The sequence below is a fragment of the Rousettus aegyptiacus genome, unplaced genomic scaffold (genome assembly GCF_014176215.1).
Source record: "Rousettus aegyptiacus isolate mRouAeg1 unplaced genomic scaffold, mRouAeg1.p scaffold_m13_p_4, whole genome shotgun sequence".
Taxonomy (NCBI): Eukaryota; Metazoa; Chordata; class Mammalia; order Chiroptera; family Pteropodidae; genus Rousettus; species Rousettus aegyptiacus.
In genome coordinates this window covers 106,958,618-106,984,283 of record NW_023416307.1, presented here as the reverse complement: position 1 = coordinate 106,984,283, position 25,666 = coordinate 106,958,618, and the positions used below count along the sequence as shown (strand labels likewise).

Here is a 25,666-nt window from a genome sequence, read left to right as displayed (position 1 = left end):
AGATCAGTAAGACTTTTCCTATGGACAAATCCAAATATACAAGCAGTGGGTGGCATCTGAGAGATAGGAAACCACTATCAGTTAAAAAAAATAGAACAAAAAAATTGCCTTCATATACTTTACATTATAGAAGGGAAGAAATATAAGGGAAAATAATCCAAGCAGAGAGAATAATTAGTGTCAGGGCAAGTAAATTGAAGGAGCCCAGGGTGACTAGGGCGTAATGAACATTAGACAGCAGTATAATAATGTTATTCCCTGTGGTAGACAGACTTATTGTTCACAATTCTTTATCTCTTTTCCTCCAACTGGTATTTTACAGAGCCACCTTTGCCATTGTCACATAGAGAACGAGTATATTGATTGATGGGATTGGCAGGTGACTTGCTTTCATCAGCAAATGGTGGGCAGAAGTGATGGCATGTCATTTCCCAGAGGAGGCCTTTAATGGGCGTGATATGTTTCTGCTTGCTTTCCTGCACCTCTGCCATCAGCAGGAGATGGTCGCCTCCATGTAGATGTGCCCCACTCCCTTTTTCCTGAGCTCTAGAATGAAGATTCATGAAGCAAAGCTACCCAGATTAACCAATAGACAAAAGTGCAAAAATAGATAGTGGCTGTTTTCAGTCACTGAGTTTGAAGGTGGTTTATTATGCCTCTTTCTCATGGCAATAGTTAACTGGTAATCTTCAATACTTATCTTATACAATATTCATAAATCTTTCTGTTTTTTTCTTTTTAAACATTATTTTATTGTTCATAAAATCTATAGTTGCCAAATCATTTCTGGCAATAGCAGATTATTGTAAACCATAAGTAAAATAAACATGAGCCTAGCGATTTATCTTTGGAAAGAATGGACCTCCTCTGACTGGATTCCTGATTTGTTCTAGTCGTTTGTTTAGTTGCAGGAAAACAAAGGCCCCTTCTCTCTTTTTCTCTTCTATTTCCACCTGCCCCAGAACTTCCATTCTTTCAGTTCCACAGTTTGAAGTTTTTGCATTAAAAATAATAATAATAATAGACGACTCTGTAGCTTGTAATTTATATTGTGGCATCTTTATGTGTTAGATGTAGTCATTCAACAAACATCTGATTCCTTAGCAAAGTAAAATCCACCAAATGAAGTTATTTTTATAAATAAATCCAATTCATGGCTCATTTTCACGAGTTATAGTTCCCAGGCTAAATTTTCCAAAAGAAATTCAGTCGTTCATGCATGCATATCCCAAATCTGAACCTTTTAGGAAGGCAAATTGAAAATTAATCTCATCAACTGTGATAAGAAACATCATAGGACTTCCTTCTCTTGAATTTATATACTAAAAATTTTCTCAAAATGTATCATTTGTTCAGCAAGTAGTTATTGGGTATCAGTTCACAAAACATGTCAGGCAACATAGAGCTAACAAAATTGGGTGTGCTCTCTGTCCTAAGTGAATGTATCCTGAGAAATGATTTGAACAATTGAAACTATTAGGATCTATCTTAGTTTGGGGTTCCCCCAAAGCAGACCTTGAGACAAAGACTTGAGCACAGAAAGCTTATGTATAAGGTGATCCCATTCAGCACAAGCAAAGAAGTGGAGAAACTGAGAAAGAGAAGGGAAAAAAGCCAAAAATGTTTTCATTAATAAGCAAGTCACCACTAGTTGCAACTGGGGCACAACCCTACTAGGGCTCCTCTGAAAAACTGTGAAACATACTCAAGAATCCTAACACCAGAGGGCAAGAAGGCTGGCCGCTTACCCACTGACTATCTTCCCCCAATGTTTGAAGGCTGGATCCAAGAGGTTTAACTCTACCACACTTCCAGCTGTACCTGCTTGCAGCAGAGCAACCTTCCTTGGGCCAAGAAGGGCCCTCAGACAAAGAAGAGAGCATAAAATGGGAGGTTTACCAACACCTAAAGCACCTGCCTGAACGCAGATAGACCAAGGAAACATGATGCGGGGCATCATCTGTGTCTGCTACAGGAACACAGCTATTTATTCCATCAGGTATAACAATAGTCAATATCTACTGAGTCCTTACTTTGTATCAGGCATAATGCTACACTTTTTACAGATACCATATTTAATCCTTGAAGCAACCCTGTGAAGTAAATACTGTTATTATCATCCTCTACAAATAGGAAATTAAGAAATTTAAAGTGACAAAGCAAATAAACAATGGAGATCCAAATGTTGGTAGTGTAGTTCTAGAGCCATGTCTAAATATCACTTTGCTCGTGAAGGGCTAGGTGTAGAAAACAATGGCACTGCTAACTTAAGGATGGGAAAATAATGAGGCATCTAATCCTCAGGGAAGTCTTCATGAAGAAAGTGTACTTAAATAGTACTTTGAGACTGATTAAGTGAAAAAGTGCAGAAAAAGAGACTGTGCATGATAAGGATGTGGAAGGAAAATGGTGGAAGAAGGTTGTAATGTAAAAGACATGAATTCAGCAAAATATCTACTTTGGAGAGCACTCAGAGCTAGTTCTTGTTATGGAGTAAGGCATGTATAATATTACCTGTAACTCAAGGTTCATTCAGAAAATATATATTGAGCATCTAGTTCATACTCACCATTGGAGGTATAGAGATATTTTTTTAAAACCCCAGACATGATCTCCTAGGGAAGAGACCCACAGAGTAGATATATGTTGTTTTTTTTTTTTTCTAGTACTGGAACTCTTTCCTTCAGTTAGAAGCCAATTCAAGAAAGTTCATGTAGAGCCCCACCCTCTACACACATACATGCACCCACACTTTCTCTCTCTCTCTGTCTCTCTCTCCCTCTGTCTGTCTGTCTGTCTCTCTCTCTCTTTCTCTCTCTCTCTCTCTCTCTCTCTCTCACACACACACACACACACACACACACACACACACCCCACACTGGACACCTGACTAACCACAGCCTGGCCAATTAGAGCACCCGGCTCTTTGACTTCAGAGTTTGTTTTAGAGGTGGGTACGTGACATAATTTGCATTTTTCTGTTGGAGCCAGAAGGAAAGTTGGCCTCTCATGATCAGGGCTGCTGAGCTGCTAAGATGTGGCCATGAGGCGCCATCTTGCCCACCACACAGAAAACAAGTAAAGCCAAGCAGAGGCAAGTAGATCTGGGGAATGGAAATTCAGTGTCTTGCCTTTTTTTTTTTTTTTTTTTTTTTTTAGCTTTTAGGTTCAGTCTTGACAATAAACAAGAAATAAAGCTGATCTCAAATTTCTCAGAGGAAACCCCTGCACTTGGAGGGATCGGGTTGATTAGGAAGGCTTTCCTTAACATGGCTTCTTGTAGAACTCAGCCAATCAATGATGCAGAGTGACAGTGTATTGACCTAGACAATCTGCAGGACACCAGAATGCACTAGTCCTTTCTACTGACCTGAGTCATTGGAAGCCATTAGAACCATTGAATATTTGTGTAGGTGGGATTCTAGGATAGTTGTATAAATTAAAGATAGAAATCTGAATTTTAGGTTAATTTTTTCTTGATTGCAGGAGCCAAATCTATTGAGTATTAAATCCTCCTAATTGTAATCCTCCTTTTATGAAACTCTTTCTCTTCTTATTCACTCTCCTAATCTACTTTGGTTCATGAATTCCTCGACTTGATATCTAGACTGTGAATGTTGGCATAGGCTGGCCACATGTGAAATTTCTTTTACAAGATTTAGGAGCCCAGGGAAGCTAAAATAGAAATGCAAAGGCTAAAAATACTTTCAGAAAACAATGCATTTGAATTATGCATATCCAGTGTCCTGATATAAGACGACTAGCTACCTTCTCCAGAAGAGGGTATTTGGAATGAAAATAAAACAGCTAGAGAAGTGGTGTAAGATAGCAGTAAAGAGAAAAGGTAAATTGAAAAAGAGAGAAGAAGAAATAGATTTAATCAAACTTTGAGGTGCTACTGGGTATTTCTGCAGCAATGCTTGTTTGAGATAAAGGATTATCTGTTTTTATCTAAGATGCTTCAGGCGGTTGTAAAGAAAGTAGCTTAAAGTCAATTGAATCAATAAATATTTTTAAATAGCTGCTATGTGTCAAGCACTGTGCTAGATGCTGGGGACACAACTGGAAACTAAACTTTTTCTCTTTCTCCATGTGTTTTCTTCTTTATTAGCTTCATTAACCTGGAGTAGGAGCCAATATGCCTGTCTTAGATTTTTAAGCCTAGGGAATGAAACATGACAACTGGTCAGGTCTAGATCTAATGTTGATTCACATGGGTTAGACCTTGATTTTTAATTATTAGGGGAGAAAGCTGAATTTAACTTCTATTCTGTTGAAATAATAAAAAATGTTTAGAAAAGGAAGAATTGGTACCAGATAAGCAAAAGCATGTCCATTACATGGAGAGATTGATTATACTTGTTCCCATTTTGCAAATGTCATCTTTAGGCCTCAGTCTGTGGCTCCCTTGCAGGAATGAGATAAAGAAGAGAGAGTTCATGAGTACACTGCATAATCATAATAATAGAACATCTAAGTCTGACCTCTCTTTTCCTACTTCTAACCTGAGAGACTTTGAGAAGTAAAACATCAAAGATAAGGGAACATTCACAAACCTGATGTAAGGGTTTATCTTTTCTGGGCAGGCATGGACAATCAGTTGGATAGAGAACATCTAGGCGGTGTTATACACAGTTCGAGTACAAGAGCCCTTTATTCGGTATTGGCCCAGGACAGGGAGCCGACACATACTCTTTGATGACAATAAAAACTATTGCTTAGTGTGATTGCTTTCATGTAATAAGCACTCAATAAATATCTGTTGAAAGAAAGGAAAACCTGTGCAAAATTGTGAATCAGGCCTTACATGCCATACTACTTGAATTACCAAAAATGGGCATAGGAAAAATGAAATAATTTGGGGGGAATAAAAAAATCATCATCTAAGTTTTTCAAACATTAAGTCCCAAGACCCCTCCACATTGCTAAAAATGATTAAGGATCACAAAGAACTTTTTAATTATGTGGATTATGTCTATGAATATTTACCATAATATAAATAAAAACTGAGAAATTTATAAAATATAAGAGTATGCAAGTACACAGTCATTAGCCATCAGAACAATGGCTGCATCCCACAACATGTAGCTCTGGAAAACTCCACTGTACACTTGTGAGAGATGAGAGTTAAAACGACAAATAACATATTATTATTATCAAGAAAATAGTTTTGATTTCATGAACCCCCTGGAAAGTTTTCAGATATACTCAGAAGTCTCTGAACCATAGTCTAAGGAGCTCTGATCTAGGTTTTCAGAAAAATGAGCTATTTCTAGGAAGCTAAACAAAACAATCGACTATAAAATTATTTTCAAGGCTTATTTGTAACACGTTCACATGATTGAGTCCTTGATTTTTAATTATTGGAGGAGAAAGCTAGATTAGCTTCTGTTCTCTTAAATATTCCATAAATCAAGAGGAAAAATAATCATGGAAGAGTGCTTTGTTTTTGTTTTGTTTTGCTTGAAATCTTTCCGGTGATTAAATACTATTTTCCATTCTAAGATTTTTTGATCTTATGAATAGGTTGGTGTCACTGGACTCACTAAAAAATAAAAGTATTTCCAATCAAATACATAGTAGCCATTGCATCAAACTGCCTTTCATTGAGGATTGGTCCAAATTGGGGTAATTTATTTGGAGATGAAGTTCAAGAAGTTGGCTTGAATAAGGAGGAAGTTGTTGAGCTGGAAAATTGCCTGAGACCACCAACATGTATGTAGACTGGAATGAGTGAGGGAAGGAAGCCGTCTCATTCCTTTTCCTGGGCAGCTTGAAAGACAAAGTCGCATTCTCAACGCTATCTTCTCCCCTGTAGATAAGAGGAAGTTGACACCGGGTCTAAAGGCGCTAAGCCATTCCCTAAAGATTTTTTTTCCAGGAGAAGTGTGGGATGATCCTGAGGGACTGTGGGTTAATTCCCAACAAAACTAAGCATGTGGAAGTCATTTCCTTCAAGGAGATTTTCCAAATAATCATATGCTGAAAGACAGGTTTTACACTTCTAAAATATTTTCAATATATTAACTATACTGAGCCAAGCCCTCTACAACACTCCCGACACTTCAACACACACATGCACTACACACACTCCTCTACATTCTTACTGGCCTTCGAATCAAAGTGTAACCTTAACCTCAGACACAGTGGCAAAACAGCTGTGATAATAATCTCCTTGACAGCTTCAGGTTAATTAATTTTTTTGACAAATTAGTTTTTTAGCCAGTTAATTTTTAAAAGCTAGTTTCTCCTGTATCAACCATTCTGAAAATTTGCACGGCTCCTCCCTTCTGCAGGAATATAAGGAACTGGCTTAGATGAGCCGCTGAGAGTAGCCAAGGAAACATTCAGTCTGCTGGAGAAGCACAAAAATACACCACTGTGCAACTAGAATTTCTCCAGACAGACCAGTTGTACTAGACTAGAATGGGTGAGGGAAGGAAGCCATCTCATTCCTTTTATGAGACTATGCTCTGCCTCAGTATCCCCATCTACAGAATAGGGATAATAGTGATTATACCTCTCAAGGTTCTGGTAAAGAGTAAAGGAAATGTGGCATGTGAAGCACATAGTGCAGTGGCTGGTACAAAGGCAGAGATCGATACATACTAGCTATTATTGTTATTATTATTAATGATGGAAGTTATGGCAATCTCATTTCCACTTTCTAAAAGAAAACAGTTCTTCAAATTACACACTTTCTCACCTTCAGGCCTGGAGCCCTCTTTTCTTTTCTTCTCCAACTTTGTAGCCACCACACTCCTCTTTTCCCTCCAGACTTCGCTTAAGCGTCACCTCCCCAGGAAGCCTTCTTTGGTCCCCTAGGCTAGTTTAGGGCCCCTGTATATCCTGGGCTTAACCTCCATTGCCATTTTTTGAAACACGCTGTTCAGTTGTGTGCCTTTTTTAGAACAAATGCTCTGAGAGCCAAAACCATATCTGTGTTGATTACTCTGATATCTATAATCCCTAACACAGTGATGATCAGGCAGGAGATGAATGGATGAATAAATGAATGAAGAAGGCATACACTGGGAGTGTGGCACTGAAGCCTGGCCCTGGCAATGGGACAAAGCCAGCACACAGATACATAGGTGTGACTTAGAGACCCAGGGTCTATGAACCTGAGAGGGCCTGGAGGGAGAGCTCTTTGTTGAGCTTCTCCAGCAGGCCCCAGAAGCCTGAAGGGTGGCTTCCATTTTTGACTCCTTGTTCCTCTGGCCCTTCTACTTCCTGGCATGGCCTTTTTGGGCTATCAGAGAGTTTCTTCATCACAGGAATTACAGAGCAGTGGAAGGTTCCCTGATCAAGGGGCAAAAAGCTTGAGTTCTGATTCTTGCACTTTGTGACTTTGATCAAGTGCTTTCACCTCTCTGAGTCTGGTTTCCTCTGATTAAACAGGTGAGGCATCTCTTTCTACAATTCTATGAGGTAAGAAGGGTCATTTCCAGATAAATATCTAAGAATTCACTGAGATCTATCCATTCTCTTTCTACTCTTTTTTTCTCCCTCCCTCCCCCCCTTTTTTTTTTAATTTAACAAATGTTTATTAATTATATACTACGAACCAGATCCAACCTGGTGCTCAGTAGTAGAGAGATAGACAAAATAAATAAGATCCCTGCCCTCATGCTACTTATAGTCTAGTGGGAGAGATGGACAAAGTATATGTTCTCAAATAAATAGAATAACTTCCAACAGGCAATAAAAGCAGTAATAAAATAAAACAATAAAATGGGATAATGTGTTAGAGAATGACTAGGGGTGGGACATGCCCTTTAGATTAGTTGGTCAAGGGAGGCCTCTCAGAAGGGGTCACATTTGAACTGAGACCTGAATGAAGAGAAGCAGCTAACCGTGGAAGCTTGTTCAAAGGCCCTGGGGCCAGGGGAAAGTTGTGTTCTAGAAAGAGAAAGTAGCAAATAAGTATCATAATAACAAAAAAGCGGACAAGATCCAGGCAATGCTGGTCCTTATTTACCATGATCAGGAGTTCGAATGTGGCTCTGAGTACAAGGGAAAGCATTGGAGGAGAGTTTTATGCAGGGGAGTGACATGCTCTGATTCATCTTTTAAGAGATTTCTGGTTGCAGTGTGGAAAATGAATTCTTACGTGTCAAGTTCCAAATACAACTTGAACATCATATGATTAATCCCCTCGTTGCTGGCAAAGTATTGGAAACATGGGTGACTTTATATTTGCTGACAATAAAGGGCACTTTTCCCATCCCAAGCTGATAAATCGGTTGTACAAACTCTTACTAGTTAACTAAAATGAACAATGTTTCCTTGTGTCTTAGACATTTTTATCCAAAAAGGATTTGTGTATTTATGATATTAATAACTGAAAAAATTGGAAATTTACAATTCCATAGCCACTTGACAGGGCAATAGCTTTTCAGTGGTTTAAAGGAGATTGTGTTTTGTTCTGTATGTATAAGCAATTACTGTTTATCTCATTATCATCTGGCAGAAATATTGAATCTTCTACCCAGCAACTGTTCTATTCAGTGCTCTATACTGAACATTCAATGAGGCCAGGAAATGACTACAAGCAGCAACAGAAAATGACCAAATAACTGCTTGATATGGTAGCTTTTTGATAGAACGATACAGTAACAGACTATGCCATGTTTCCAGGTCTTAAAATCTACTTTTGAAAGCATTTGGATGTTTTAAATCAACTTTAGTAATTAGACTCGCAATGCAAATTTTCAAATTGGGAAGCTGTTTCCAATTTACTTAATAATAGTAACTGTAATTGCCAATTTTATGCAAGTACTACAATAAATGCAAAATATTCCATTATCTCATAATGTGGGTGAACCCAGTTCAACCAGCTGAAAGTTTGATGAGCAAAGACTGAGGTTTCTGTTAAAAAAGGAATTCCGCCCTCAGAGTGCAACATGGAAATTCTGGTTTTCCAGACTTTGGACTGAAGACTGTAACATAAAGTCTTACCTGAATCTCCAGCCTGCTGGATTGCCCTATGCATTTCAGGCTTGCCAGTCTCCATGGTCATATGAGCCAATTCCTGAAAATGAATTCCCTAAAATAGATATCCTATTAGTTATGTTTTTCTGGAGAACTCTGACTAATATACTTGTTTGCCCAGTAGTTCTGTTACTAGAAATTTATTAAAAGAAAGTTGCTATACTACATCCAAAGATACATGCTTAAGGCATTAATTTAACTGTCAAAGATTGGAAACAATTGAAATGTCCACTAGTGGTAGACCATTTAGAAAATGATTGTGCAACTTGCACTATGTAACTATACAGAACATTCTGCACAATATGATAATTCATTTATCCTATACATATATTATATGACTGTTAACAAGAATAAATAATAAGATATGCATTGGTCATATTATTAGGTAATAAATAGCAGAGTAAAGACCTTTGATTTTCATTTTTTAAGTTGTTAATACTGGAGATGGAATTATGAAGAACCTTACCTCTTCCTCTTCTAAACATTTTATATTGACTAAATTTTTATAAATAGCATATTTTGACTTAGGTAATGAATCGAATTAATTTGGCCTAAATTCTAAACAAAAGATCAGCTTAGACAGATTTCTGCTGCCCTCCCCATGCTGTGTATGTTTTTGCATGTTCTAAATATCTTGTAGTCAGATATTTTAAGTTGTGTATTCATGAAACATTTCTATATTAACCAACTACAGTGGACAGATAGAAAGTTACCTAGACATTCAGGTTAAAAAAATAAAAGCTCTAAGAACCTTTTCGTTTCATAATTCCCTTGAGTACAGTACCACAGTTCAGGGAAGACAAACAAAAAAGGATAAAAGGATTTTCCAAAAAATATACAGATAACAACCATATTATCTATTTTATTGGATAATGTAGAGGCAGTCTGTGTTCACTATGACTTAAATTCTATTTGAAGAAACTAAAATTAATAAATAAAAGCTTTATGAGGATGGCAATGCTTCTTTGCAAGCCGCTATATGGGTTTTATAGAGTTTTTCTTCTCTCAGTTTCACTCCAAGCCATGCCCTGACTTCCACTGACCCCATTCATTTTCTTTTCCCCTCTTCGATTCTCCACTCCTCTTTCACCTCTGACCTATGAATGTTGCTGTTTCCCCTTAAGGACTAGATCTCTGAAGGTGGGGCGTCTCCTCCCACACACTCGTTGCATGCACCAGGGGCCAGGTGTGCACCAGGGGCCAGGTGCCCCCCAGCACCCTCGGGGAGCCTGGTGCACTCACAGGGCCTGGTCTATGGTTCCACTGGGGCACGAACCCAGGACTTTCTGGATGTAAAGCAGACGTGCTAACCACTACACTATTGAGCCACCTCCCCATCCATTTTTTAATCACTCCAAGTCTACTTTTTTTATTTTAAAATATTTATCTAAGTAAATATAAGCTTGTGTGTGAGGGGGTGAAATTTGAAAAGATCCTTCTTAGCATAATGCATTTGCAATCAATTGAGTAAATATATTTCTGGCCCAGGGAGATGAAAGCGACATGTTGAAGGGGGACGGTCATTTTTGGGCATTATCCTCACGTGTGTACGCACAACGAATTGTATAGAGACGAGTATTGTTGTAGTTATCTTGACTGCATTTTCAAATGTCTAGCTTAGTTCTCTCTGCTTGATATTTATTATTACTCTCCTTTAAAAGAAAAAAAAATTATCTTCTCTAATAGTAAAGTGGAAAGCACAAAAAAATAATGGAGAATTTTTTCTTTGGAGACAATAAACTTTAATACATTTAACACATAATCACATCAGAGAGCAATGCCACCATTGTGTTTAAGAGCAGAAGTACAGCATTTTGTCTTTTGCTTAGTTTTGTTTATTTTTCTAGAAAATATTTTAGCGAATACATGCTGTTGTTGAGAGCCTGGGAGATGAAGCTGGTTTTGAGTCGACCAGGGTTAAGTAAAAAAAAAAAAAAAAAGTTTAAAAAAAGAAATGATTCTGGCTGCCTAAACAATGCCATTAACCTGAAGATAATGAAGCTGACAGTCATCTCTTAAGACTAGCAGATGAGAGTGCAGGTACCATCTCAATGTCCACAGACCTTCCTGAGAACAAGCAACATCATTAGAATCCCCGAGGTGCTCTTAGGAGGATGTTTGTGAACTGGATTGTTTTATATTTCTACTCGCTTTGACGTTGGACAAAGCTGAGTAATGATCCTTTTTGTCAACAGTGGCATCCCAGGTGTGCTGATCCTTGCCGGTGTTCAGTCAGGGAGTTCGGCATCTCAGACACTCTCTCTATTTTCATTTGCAAGCTGAAGACTTCAAAATGGTTTCCATCTTTAGCAACCTGAGTCCAGTTGCTGCAACCTTCTCTCAGTTCTCATCAGCGTATTTCCCATTCTGTTCTCAGATCTCCCCTCGTCCTCATTTTTTGCCTTTTTACCCAAATAGATCCTAAACCTGAGGCTCTGTAAAGTCAGACTCTCCTCAGACTTTGTAACATAAAAATATGTCTTATGAGGTGCTGGTGGCATAAAGAAAAACTCCAATCAATATGTACCTTTAAAACCAGTTTGAAATCGCCTATGCTCCAGAGGAGCAATGGAATAAATGGTCACAGTCTCCATACATCCATCACATGTTCATTCTCCTGTTGAAAAATGACTGAAAGTAGGGGGAGAGCAAGCTGCAAGGTCATCAGAAAAGCCAGTAATGGTGTAAAAAGTCAGTAAAAATGTGACTGGTAAAAAAAAAAATAATAATAGACTCCAGATATTAACTGATAAACTGGAAAAGAAAGATCTCAAACATGAACCACTGGAAAAAGCTATTGAAGGGACTACTAAATCTCACATCATGCTTGTGCAATGTCAGATGTCAGCGATAAAAGGGGACTTAGAAGAATTCACCTTGATCTGAAACACTATGTGGAGGGTGCGTCCTCCCTAAGTGGATGCTTGTGTATTTCAGTCCAGAAATCTTCAGATGAATCTCATTACTTGATTTATGAGCTCTGAGACTACTGTGTGGGATAGCCACTTTCAGATGAATTATAGCAAAACATACTGAAGAAATAATGCAAATTTCTTTGAAATTCCAGAACTCATCTATACTAGGCTAGCTCTTCATGGTGGATCCTGAACAACTTGATATTTCCTAGATATTCTCTTTATGGTTCCAAGTGCAAAACAACTGTTCTTATCTAAAATGGGAATTAGAAAATTTTGTTATAGTTATTAATCTACTATAATTTTATTTAATGTTTTTACTCTAAGATGTGCACTCTTCTAAAAATCTCTTCTGTAACTTACTTTTCATGTGAATTTTAGCTCAATTTTCTAGGTTCATTATTTTTCTCAATATTTGCTGCTAATTTGCTATATTGTAACCTAAAACTCTTTAGTCAGAAAATCCTAGTATGTGAAAATACTGTACACATAAAGGAACAAAACTATGAAAAAGAAATTGTTATGATAAAAAAATATTTAAAGTGGGGAAATTTTTCATATGAAGTTTAAAAGTAAGACCTTGGAGTCTGTTTCAAACCCCATACTTCAAGAAGTCACTTAACTGCTCTGCTCTTCCCCTACCTTGCCCCTAAAATAGGAGTAATAGAACCCACTTTTTTAAGTTTGAAAATTTAAGTGAGATAATATATGAAAATATTGGGCATGGTGCCTGGTCTGCGATGTACTCGATAAACGTCAGTGTGTGATTGGCATCCGGTAGTAATAGAAGTGGAATCTCTATCATTATCTTAAGTAGCATCACCAAATGCCTTGTTTCAGGTACAATGAAAACAAAACAAAAAAACACATACGAAAAAAAAAAAACCACAGGAAATGATAGAGGAGTTTGTCCCTTTCAACCTCTTAGATAATATCCATTCCCATTCCTCACAACTCACTGCCTTCCCATCTTAGCTGGCACATGGGGATCAATAAATCCCTTGATAATGGATAGAAGACTTGAGACTAATGGAGAATTTGGTGGTCTGAAAATCTTAGAAAGGAAATTTGGGTCATTAGTAAAAACTCTTAGAGTTACATTCTAAGTTTGGGCTTAGAAAGCCTGGATTCTAAGTTTGCCTTTTTTCTATGCCAACTGGATGATCTTTGATGATTCTTTCAAGATGACTGAGCTCCAATTTCCTCATCTGTAGAATGGGGAAGTTTGCTGGAGGGGGAAAAAAAAAAGAAAAATTAAAAGAAAAAATAAGAAAAACACTTGTGAACGTGTTTGTAAACTCCCAGGATTTTGTAGTGATTTAGGTATATTATGAATCATATGGGCTGAACAAATAGAGGTGTGTGTGTGTCAGTATGTAAGTGCACGCATAAACACATTTATTATATACACATACATATGGCTAACAAAAGGAAAGGCAATCTAAAACCAGACAAATGCCAGTATTTCATATTTGGGAGAGAGAGAAAAAATGATTAAAGTCTCTATCAACTGGTAAGAAGGACTGAAACAGGGACTATAGAAAATAAGTAAAGAGAAACGTGCTCAGGATCACAATCTGCCAACTGTCCTCTGATCTTCCGGTGGCCACTTTAACTCTGGCTATCAAAAGATCAGTGATAGCAGCATGCTCCCCAACAATGTTAATGCTTCCCATATTTGCTTCTGGGCAGCATCACCCCCTTAGGATATGTCCTTACTTTCTTGCACTGAGTCTCCCCCGGATGTGTTATTAGGAGCTTTAGTCTTGCTTTCTTCCACACCTGGTGAAAGATATTGTCAATAATTTCAAAAGTCTTATTACCAGATGCCCATTATGGTACAGTGCTACCTTAAGGTGAATCTGTGTTGTCCTTTACTGAGTACCTCACTTTCCATAAAGAAACACAGACACTGTGATGATCACAATTTCCGTACACGATGCAATCAAATTAATTTGCCTTCTGCTTGCTTCTGAGGCAAATGTTAGAATAACCCAGGACAAAATTTGGAAATTAGGAAGCTTTTAAGGACTTCCAATTGGTTGAACTACAGGCACTCAACTCTGTCATTACTGGGTACCTTGTACAATATGCCTAATCTACTTACTTCAAGGTGGAAACAGAACAAATGCTGGTTTAGAATTCTACTCAGTGTAAACTATCAGTCTACCACTCTATTAGATGGTATGGGAAAGCTAGCTTGGTTACTTTTACACACATTGTCAACCAGAAATCTTAGGATGCTATAACTTTTGAAACAGAGAGGCAGAAACGGGCAGTAGTTACTAGTGTAGATTCCTCATAATCTGCTTGCATTTGAGACTTATCTCTGTACTCTACCGAGCCACGTGCCCTCAGGCAAACTCACTACCTATTCCAAGTCTCAGTTTCCTAGTCTGAATAATGGTGATAGTAATAGTACCTACAAAGAAAGTTGCTATCAGCATTAAGTAAGAAACAGTCAGTAAATAACCTAGCACAGTGCCTGGAAGTTGAAAAATGTGAGTAGTTGTTTTCATAAATATTTTTATTAATAAAAAACAATACCAACTTGCTTCCTGCAAACTGAACTAAGAACTGTCAGGTGCCAAGCAGTTCCTTTAGTTTAATTGAAGCAACTGTTAAATGTTTAAAAGGCTGCATTTATGCATTAGAAACATGAAAGAAAGAAAGAAGAAAGAAAGAAAGAAAGAAAGAAAAGAAAGAAAGAAAGAAAGAAAGAAGAGAAGAGAGAGAGAGAGAGAGAGAAAGAGAAGAGAGGAGAGAGACGAGAGAGAAGAGAGAGAGAGCGAAATAGGGATGATTGCGAGTTCTGACGGTCCTTCCTCCTTCCTTCCCTCCTCCTTCCTTCCTTCGTTCTTCCTTTTCCTTCCCTTCCTTCCTTCCTTTCCCTCTCTCTCTCCCTCCCTCCCTCCCTCCTCCCTCCCTCCTCCCTCCTCCCTCCCTCCCTCAGAAAAAAGAAGAAAGGAAAGAATAAACTAACATGGAGACTTTTCATTGATTGACACAATGCAGTAAAGCCCAATGACATTCAATTACCCCTTGATTGAGTCAGGCCAGCCAAAAAAAGAATTATATATTTGAAATCAACAAATTGGATTTGGTCCCTTTTTCAGGCTCAGCAATTGCTCCCTGACTAGTTACTCACAAGATCAGAGGTGGCCCTGTTGGCTTCCACGTTTTGTCAACTGACATGCTCTATCTACACAGACAGTTTTTTCCTTATTTAGGTTTTAAATGACTGATATTTGCTTCCAAAGTTATTGCAACTGTTAAGCATATGCTGACTATAAAATCTCTCCCTCCAAAATGAGAAATGTGTATTTATCCATATATATGTAACTCTTTTGCATAAGAAACTTTCTATTAAATATATATATACATGATATGTGTGTATTTAGTAATATATACCATCATATAGCATTAAAAATGTTCAGTAATATAAATTATTATGCTCAGACTATTTTTAACTGACATGCTCTTTATAAATGATCCCTACTTCTTCCCATTAGCTTAGAACTTCACTCCCCCTTTCTCCTGATTTCACCCCAGTGTGGCTGGTGAGCCAAATACCAAGTTATAGATCATTGGTATTAATGAGCACAGCAGATTTGTTAGTGATTTTTTTTTTTTTTGCTTTCTACACATAAGCACAATTAACATTTACTAAAAATCAACAGTGAGCAATATAGAAAATGTTGACATTCAGCTGATTGCATAGAAAAATCCAGTTATTTTATTCTCCCCCTTCGTGCTGCCCCCCACCACACATGAAGATTGCAGACCTGGTCTGTGCACATCAGCTGAAGGATTTAGGGTGTTGGAAGCATTCTAAAGTGCATCCTAGCCCAGGAACGTGAGTGTGTTTGTAGCTAAATAGTTGTGGCAGGTGACATGTTTCTGCCTGCTATTTTTGCTTTGCATGTTGTTTGTTATAAGAAAATCTTTCCAATGTTTGTCTTAAGATAAAGACTCACAACAGCAGGTACTCCTAGCTACTTCTCCATCCCATCCTGAACCCATCCCCTTTCCTGTGATATTCTGGTTTCCCAAGCCATATTTCATCTCCTCTAATGTGTTCTGCTCCTTGTCTATGCAGGTTCTTGGTACATACTCTATCCTACCTACTTTTTTTAACAGCTTTATTGAGATGTAATTCATGTACCATATAAGTCATTCATTTAAAATGTGCAATTCAATGGCTTTGAGAATATTTATGAAGTTGTACAACCATCACCACAATCAATACTAGGACATTTTTATTAACCCCAAAGAAATCCTCTAACACCTAGCCATCATACCCAGTTCTTCCATCCTCCACATTCCCCAGCCCTAACCTATGTTCGTCTCCATAAATGTGCCTCTTCTGAACATTTCATAAACATAATCACACAAAGTGGTCCTCTGTGACTGGCTACCAGCATACGGTTTTCAAGGTACGGAAACAAGGTTTCATGTTATAGCATGGATCAGTACTTCATTCCTTGTTGACAAATAATATGGATATACTACATTTTATCTTTCCATTCATCAGTTGATAAAATGTTTGGATTGTTCTACGTTTTGGCTATTATGAATAGTGCTGCTATGAACATTCTCATGCAAGTTTTTATGCGGACAAATGTTATCACTTCTCTTGGGTATGTATCAAGGAGTGGAATTGCTGGATTACCTCATACTTCTATGTTTAATTATTTGAAAAACTGCCAGACTGCTTTCCAAAGTGGCTGCACCATTTTCATTTCCTCTAACACTGTTTGAAAGTTCCTGTTTTTCAACTGAAACCTTATTCCAATCTTATTTTTTGTTCCAATTTAATCTCACTAACACTTGTTATTCTAATATCTTTTTGATTATAGCTATCTGAGTGGATGTGAAGTTACATTTCACTTTGCTTTTTCCCCAAACTTTTGATCTGGATAATTGCTAGATTTTTCAAGCTGCAGCTTAAAAGTCTCTTCCATAGGGAATTTTGTCTTGATCATCCCATCCCCAGACAAGCATATGGCTCCTCTCGGAAAACCTATCATTTCCCTCTCAACTCGAAGTTCGACATGGACAGAGACTGTCCCATTTCAGTTTTTTTTCACTCTATTCCTAACATCTAGCCATAAACTACAGAGCTGCTTGTAAAAAAGATCTGTTGAATGAATGCCATATTACAAAATAATGAGAAAAAAAAGTATACATTATTTGAAAATCTCCTGTATCAGAATAACTGGCATAATTATTTTTAAACCTATTTCTTTTTTCAGCCTTGTCACAGACCAAACTATTGAGAAATATTTTAATATCTCTAGCAAGGGGAGAAGAAAAGTTCTATGATATAAACACAATGGGTGCTTCTATTTTCCTGAATTTTACTGAAGCTATATACTTTTCTGGTTGATAAGAAACAGAAGGAGACTCAGTAACACAAGTTAAATCAAGCGGACAGTTCTCTCTTAAGTCAAGCAGTAAATAAGAAAGAATAGGTTTCTGAGAAGTAAAGAATTCAGGGGGACTCAGACTTGCCTGCATTGGTTGTCAACTAGACTATACCCCTAGAGATTTCAATTCAGTAGGTCTGGGACAAGGCCTTGGAATATATATTTTGAACAAGGCCTCTAATGATTCTGATGCTAGTGGTCCATGGGCTTTCACTTTAAAAAGACATTCATCCTAGTTAATATTCTTGTTATTTAATAGAAATGGATTAATGCAGGGGGTGGCTCCATAGTGTAGTGGTTAGCACATCTGCTTTACACACAGAAGGTCCTGGGTTCACGCCCAGGTGGAGCCATGGACTAGGCCCCAAGTGCCCTAGACCCGCCCCCCATGTGCATGGGGGTGCCAGGCCCCCTGGTGTGTGTGATATGGGAGGAAACACCTTCAGAGATTCTTTTCTTAAAGGGAAGCAGCAATATCCATAGGTCAGGGGTGAAAGTGCCAGTGGGGGATCAAAAAGGGAGGGAAAAAATATTGGGTTAATGCAGAAGTTAAAAAAATCAGGCTCTGAAGTCAGACACAAATTTAAATCCATGGCCCAATTTACTAGCCATGTGGCTTAGGACAAATTACTTAATTTTTCTAAGCCTGTGTTTTCATCTGTGAAGGAAGAGGAGGCAATAAAGTGCCTTCTTTATACAGTTGCCATGGATATTAAATTCAATCATGCATATAAAACACAATATCTGGCATACATGAAATGCTCCAATATGTTATTTGCTGTTATTATTATCTTATCATTATATTATTTCTAAATTGTAAGAGAATGTACACAACAAATCTGTTATAAAGGGGTTGAGTTTGGCTTAGTAAGAAAAATACTTCCTAAGCATAATTTGGAAATTTATTATGGTCATCAATGGCTTTATCATTGTCGTTACTTTTGCAGATAATTTTCCAAGTGGTACTTTACTAGTATTGCTAAGCCTCATTTATGCCTATCTCCAAGTGTTAGGTAATTAGACATGTGTGACAGGAGCAAAAGCCCAGCTCTGTAACTATAGAAACCTCCCTTGAAGACTTCTAAGGACTTCTAAGACTTCTAAGAAACACCATCCCCTTTAGGGTTATAAATTAACCCAAATCCTAGGACACGAAGACCATTAAAGCCGCTGGCTTAACCAGTCACAGAATCTTGCACAGAAGGTACTACCTTAACTTGCCCATAACCTCAGCCTCATTTTACTATCCTTATAATACTATGTCTATGCCTGGAAGTTTATGAATCTAATTATAACAGACTGAATTCTGGGTAAGCACATGCGCAGTAGGCAAAGTGTTATATAGCAGCCAACTGTCAGTCAAGGTGACCTCACATACGGATCATCTAGGACCTCTTATCATGGCCCAAATATAAACAGATCTTTTCACTTCTGCATTGTGACAGCCCTTGTTGCTGAAAACCCACTCTTCCCTTGGAGCATACTCTGTATTTTATCTTTTACCTCCTCACCTCCCATATTCCACAGGCCTGAAGGCTTCCTTAGTGTGGCCCATCTCTTTTCAATAAATCTTACTTCTAAATCTTGCTGACCTGTAATTCTGTGCTGCATTGGCAGGAAAGAACTGAGGACCCCCACCATGCCGCTGGAGCAATGCCAGATTTCACATCACTCCAACAGTAACACGAGTGCTTCCCTAAAACTCAAAGAATAATTTAGTCATTTCTGAAGTTGCAGCTCACCACCTAGTTTACACATGAGCCACCCTGCTAGCTATAACCCATCTTCTTTTGGTGTCATGTTCTAAGCAGAAAGTATTGCCCCCCACCAAAATCTTATTTTCCTCTATTAATATATTGAGCCTGAATGCTGTCTTGATAGAATCGACTGTCTAAAAGAGAAGCTCTAAAAGTTCAATCAAATTAGGATCTATCCATCATCTTAGAGAATCAGTAAGCCCAAAAAATGTCTGGACTTTGGGATACACAGAGAAGAAAATTAAGATCCTCATGATTATGGGCAGGGCTGTGGAGGCAAAAAAAGCAAGTAATTAAATAAATACATTACCAAGACAGTGTGGCTGGTGATCAGTGCTATGAATGACATTAAACAGGGTGAGTGATAGAAATGTCTAAGGGAACAGAGCTGTTTTAGATTAATGGACAGAAAAGGCTATCCCGGGACATGACATGCAAGCTCACACCTGAGTGCCAAGAATGAGCCAGCCATGGGAAATATCAGGGCATAGGGAACAGTCAATGAAAAAAACCCTAAACCAAGATTATGAAGACCGGGGTGGGGTGAGGGGGGTCACCTTCAGAAGTTAGGTTTTGAGTCCAAGTTAAGATGCGAAAGCACTGCAGAATTAAAGCAGGAGAATGTCGTAGTCTAATTTTTCATCATTTCGGGTGCCCCTCCCTTTACCTCCTCCCCTCTCTCTCCAGTGACAGCTATTGTGGAAACCAATGGAGTGGTGTTTAACTGCAGCATTTAATTCTATGTTTCCAAATATAATCTCTAATTTTGTTAATGAATTGTCGCATAGGCATGCCATGAAATTCCCAAATCACTTCTCTTTTTGCTTTAGAACATGTAGACATATGGCCTCTAGTTTTCTCTACACAGCATTTTAAAAAGCGTCTCATTAAATCTGGCACTTTAGGTTGCACCAAGTGACATTTGAGGTGCCTACCTGCGAAGGAAAGGAGCGGGAGAAGCTGGCACTGATTGGCGACTCCTCGTCTTCAGCAGAGTTCTTCGTCACTGTTGCTGTCTTTGCCTTCCTCTACTCCTTGGCTGCCACAGTCGTTTACATTTTCTTCCAGAACAAATATCGGGAAAACAACAGGGGTCCACTCATTGTAAGTGTTTTGCTTTTTGAAATAACCTTTTTCTTTACCCTCTAATTTTTTTCCAATGCTTGAAGGGCCTTGGAATTACCCAAGCCCTCAAGATAGGTATTTTAAAGGAAATCACATTCTTTTTTATTTAAATATCTTGTATCTAAAACACAAACGCTATGTCTGTCATTCTTTTGTGATCCTGCGTTGGAAAGTATAGCAAGACTTTTTTAAAACTCCTTTGAGATAAATGGTTGGAAATCTCCTGAGATCAAGGTAAAAGGAGGGAGGCTTGCTGCAGATTTATTTATACTTCCAGCATTACGGAGTTAGTCAACCATTTTCCTCACTGTCTATTCTCTCTCTCTCTCTCTCTCTCTCTCTCTCTCTCTCTCTCTCTCTCTCTCTCTCTCTCTCTCTCTCTTCCTCCCTCCCTCCCTCCCTCTCCTGCTCCCTCCACCAACTCTGCACTATTTGCTTTCTCCTTATACACTAGTTCAGGAATTTATGTGGGTAAAACCAAGGTAGTTCAGCATATATAAACAGGGACACAAATACACTTAGAAGGATACAACAACTCTCAGAGGGGTATATGGTCTTAGATAATTTTAAGAAAGTAAAATTTAAATTTCTCAACCTTCATATATATATTGGCCTGAAATTTATCTTACTGAGAATGCCCTGCATTGGAAAATATCTTGCTATTTTCTTTCGTAATTACCTACTCCCATTATATAAAAGAAAAATATCCTTCTTTTTTATCCCCAATGTAACTACATAGTACATTGCTGGAATGCAAAACCCTTGAGGCACTAAAGAAAAGATTATTTAAAATGCTGGTGTTAGTTGACAATGCCTATGTAATGTACCCTTTTGTATATAGGGAGGTTTCCAATTTTTTCTTTCAAAAAAAAGTGTAAGTCCTAATGTACTCATTACCTGATAGATCATTAAAAAATAATTTTTAATGACAGGTCGCTAGGTGAGTTGAGGCACATAACTCAGGTGGAATTTAAACAAATTAATGACATTCCTATAACAAAATTCCATTCATTCTCATCTACTCAATTATGTGAGCAAGCATTCTCAACACATTTTATAAAATAGAAGTGTATGCTGAATTATGTCCCATTCTAGTCATAAATAATATTTGTCTTCCCAAAATATAAACTAATTGAAGTAAAAAAAGCCCCATACATTTCTAATAAAAATGCAACTAAATTTAAAATTATTTATTAAAATTTATAATACACTGGACAACAGTGCATTCATAGTATTCGTTATGATCACCCAATCAAAAGAATATTTTGATACTTAAAGTATTAGGATTGCTGGTAAATAAAAAGTAATATAAATTATATACATATAACATTTTTGTTATATTAAGGTGACTGATAAAATGTCTCCCCATATAAAATAATATTATATTTTATAGCATAATATTATTTATATTAAACTATTTTAGTTGCATAATAGAAATACAAGTTCAAGGAGAACAAAAGGAACATGTAAAATTTCCAACTGATAAAAAGGAACTTCTTCATTAATCTTTTAATAAATGATAGAAAATATCGAATAACTATTCTATTATAATCATCTTTAAATGTATACATGGGTATATTTTCAAATATCAATACTTATAATATGCCAAAATATGCCTTGCAACTCTTTAGATTTATAATAAAAACAAAATCAGATGTCAACTTTATACAAGTAGAAACACAGTTTTTCAAATTTCTTTTATGGAATATCTGAGTAAAAAAAATTACGGATCTCTAATTTAATCTATTTATTATTGAGACCGAAACTTTAAAATAAAGACATTTTAAAGAGTAACTGGGAGAAACACCTGTTTGTAGAACTTGGCGATCAAGTTCTACAAACAGGTGACCAGGAAAAAAAATCTGACTTGTAACACTTTAATACGTTATCCTGGAAAAAGAAGAAGAATGCAGCAGAATTAAACCTTTGGACAGGTGTCTTTTTTTTTTCCTCTCAACTGAAATTAATAAATAGTCTAAATGGTTTTAAAATATCTTTAACAAAGTTACCTATCTTGGGCTCATCCATCTCTTGTGCAGATAGGCACACAAAGGACATTGTTATGTATATACATACACCTTAAGATCAACATGCATACTCCATTCCTGGACACTTGCAGATTCTCTCACAGAATTCTAAAGGCTGAGGAAATATTCTGATTTCTAGAGAGAAGACGTTGACTCAGGTAGTTTGCCCGTAAAGTGGGGAAAAGATCTATTTGTTATGTAAAACTACATTCTACTCATATGAGATAATTTTATGAAGGCATGCTATTTCACCTCTGTATAAATAGTCTTCTCCATCAAGTAGGATATAATAAAATCCTGGGTTGTGTACTACTCTGGGTAGGTTTTGTTTTATTACATTGTGCAAGAAAGGAAGGGTTGGGGGAGATAATTCTAATAATAAAAAAGGAAAGCTTCTAGATGAGACTTCTGTGATATTAAAAAACTGATGTGCTCATTACTTAGCAGATAAAAGTTAATTTAAAAATCAACCTGAGTCCTAAGAGTTGCAGAGGCAGAATGAATGTAGGGTATCAGCATGATGCCATTGCAGCTGCAACTGGCAAACTTTATCAATTCTAATCCCACTACGACAAGCCTGGGACTAGGGGAGAAAAGGTGGGCTATTATATTCACCTTTAATTATGAGTTAGCAGGTTAAAGCAAATCTACAGTGTAAACAAGATTCCAAGAAGGTGGTTCATACCTAAGAAAACTTTAAAAACTAGAAAAGTATTTGTTCATACGTTAACAATAATTGTACTTGTTTTAAACCAATTCTATTTATTTAGAAAGATGGTCACTGATCAATACTTGGGCCTCTCTGTTCTTATTTTCATCTATTCTTTTTGTTGTTGTTGCTTTTAAAAAAAAAACACCTATTTTTTTCTTCATTCTGTAATTCAGAACTCTCCAAGTCAAATAAACTTAGTCTAAACTAATTCGATCAGTTTAAAGAAGTCAGGTATCCTTCTAAGCTAGTTCCCATCTAAAAATTATTTTCTAATCTCACTCTGTAATCCTCTAGGACATGACATCACACATCATATGTAAATAAGATCAATGTGTAGGAAAATGACGAGGATAGTGATGGTGTTGATAAAACAATAATATCAACTGGTGTTGATTGATTTTCTATTATGTGTCAAGCTGATTTAATACACATAACAACCCTAGCTTATAATATTATTCACATTTACGGATGAGGAAAAGGAGGCTCAGAAAGGTCACCCAAACTCTCATGGATCACATCACTAATAGTCAGAAGGTAAAGAGTTTGAACCCACGTCTCTCCAAATCCAGGGTTCAAATTCATAATCACCACACAAGAGGGTCCAAAATTCTGATAGGCAACATACTGCAAAGTTAGAAGGGTGGAGGCGGGTAAGACTAATTGGTCTATATACCTGGACAGCTCCTATACTGTCTAACTCTGGATATAGAGAAACCAAGTCCTTTAACACCTAGACTTCTTTTCCCCATTCGACAGTTATAGAAGCTTCAAAATCTATTTGGAGTTATGGATGATGCTAGAATCTATAATGCTAAAGTAAATGGAAGTTTCTGCTTGTGCTACCATTTATCTTTATTGCACAAGAAAGATATCAATGATCAAAAACAAGGTTTTAAAATGCCCAGGATCAATATGTATTATAAATCAAAAAATTACAGACTGATTTCTACACATTTGTAACCAGTCGTGAGCAATTTCAGATGGACTGAGGCCAAGTTTATCAAAAGCTATTTTTTTTAAAGTATCTTTTTCTACTAAATATGCTTGGCAAGACTGCATACCTTTAAGTAAAAATGAGAATCTAAATGTCTTTAGAAGTAACACAATGTTAATGATGCTGAATGACACAGTAGGGAGAAAATCAGGCTAAATGAATCAGCTAGCTGCTGTACATCGCTATGGTAAGTGTCTTCTTGTACAGATGAATAAATATCAGTTCTCAGAAAGTAGAAAGGCCACCTGAATGGTGTATGATTGTGGAATTGAAATGTCACATCTGGTTATATCACTTCGTCACATTCCTTAGAGTACACTTTTAAAGCCAATCTCTTGCCTAGATTTCTGTGAAAGAATGCTCTGAGCCATTTTCAGATCTCTTGTCAAATAGTGATACTGTGAGGCTTTATCTTTTATCATATTAATGTAAAATAGATTTAAAAAATATCTTACAGAGTTGACAGAATGCTCTAAGAATGAGTATATAATAAACACCATCCCACATTTTGGTGAATTCTTGTCGTGACAGCTTTGGTTTAAAGTGACTATTCTAGGAGTTAAGGAGATCAATATCCACCTTAAGATTTTGTGGAAAAGGAAGGAGCTATATTATTCAAACTCTGCTTTTCCCGTAAAGGAGATCAGTTGACTGACAAGAGGTGTTTTTTGGGACAAGAAATTTTTACCCATTGCAGGCATGCAGTGGCTCACATTTGTTTCATATCAGTGCATTCCAAATCTTTTCATGTTTCCCATCAGCCTCAAAACAACCCTGAGAGAGAAAGAGAGCAATTAGAATGAGCCCCATTCTACAGATTCCATTTAACTCCTCTTTACTGAGCACCAGGTGTTGGAAAATGAGGCCTTGGGAGATTAGAAATCTTGCTTGTGGTCCAAGGAGGGAATGGTAGAACAAAGACTCAACCTCTTAGGCTAATGATTTTAAGAGTATTGGCTAAGCTCTGGAGTCCTGGATTTTAGTCACCCTGTATGACTTATTATTTACATTTGGAAGCCTGTTACTTCATCTGCAGGATGAAGCTAGCTAATAATAATATACATTTCACAGGGCTACTGAAAGGAAAGTAAGAGTGTCAAACATTTCGCACAGGGAAAGACACACAATAAGTGATAAATTAATGTAATTTAATTGTAACACAATTATTGTCATTAAGTTTAATTATTTTCCTGACCATTACTGGGTAGTACCTTAGCTCCATACAAGAAAATTGCAAGCACCTTTCTTTAATTGACTGCAGCCCTTACAATTCTACTTTCCTCCAGTTCCTCCATCCCAGGCACCTTCTTCTCCAGTTCACCCAAGGTCTTACTTAGAACTACTTCTAAGATTACAGTTGTTAGGTTGAACATTCAATTTACCTTTCCATTCCTGGAACCCCACTTCATTAGATTACTGGAAAGTGGATGTTTAACATTCCAAAATAAAATAAGGCTCCTCATTATCCAGTCTAGGCTAAGACCATCACTAAGAGAGGAAAACAGGAGGCAGGCACAGAGACAGATGCTCGAAGGATCAAACACTAGTTCCTAACTATCGACTCCATCTTTACTTGACTATGATCAAAGGTGGAGATCAGATTTTGAAGTCTCTGAACTATTTGTAAATTGTTGAAAAATCTCTCTCCTATCTCCTTCCCTCTCCCTCTTTTTCCCTCTTTTCCTCTTCTCTCTTCCCCTTTCTCTTCTATCT

The 25,666-nt window shown here is 37.2% G+C and overlaps 1 protein-coding gene across 2 annotated transcripts in view; it reads left to right on the top strand.

The window, feature by feature from the left end:
* Positions 1 to 25,666, top strand: part of SYNPR (synaptoporin) — a 285,066-nt gene that overhangs the window by 219,689 nt on the left and 39,711 nt on the right. For both annotated transcript variants that reach the window (XM_016150173.2, XM_016150174.2), the window contains one exon: positions 20,001 to 20,199. In XM_016150173.2, coding sequence (XP_016005659.1) covers positions 20,001 to 20,199 — 199 coding nt within the window. The remainder of the gene's footprint in view (positions 1 to 20,000; positions 20,200 to 25,666) is intronic.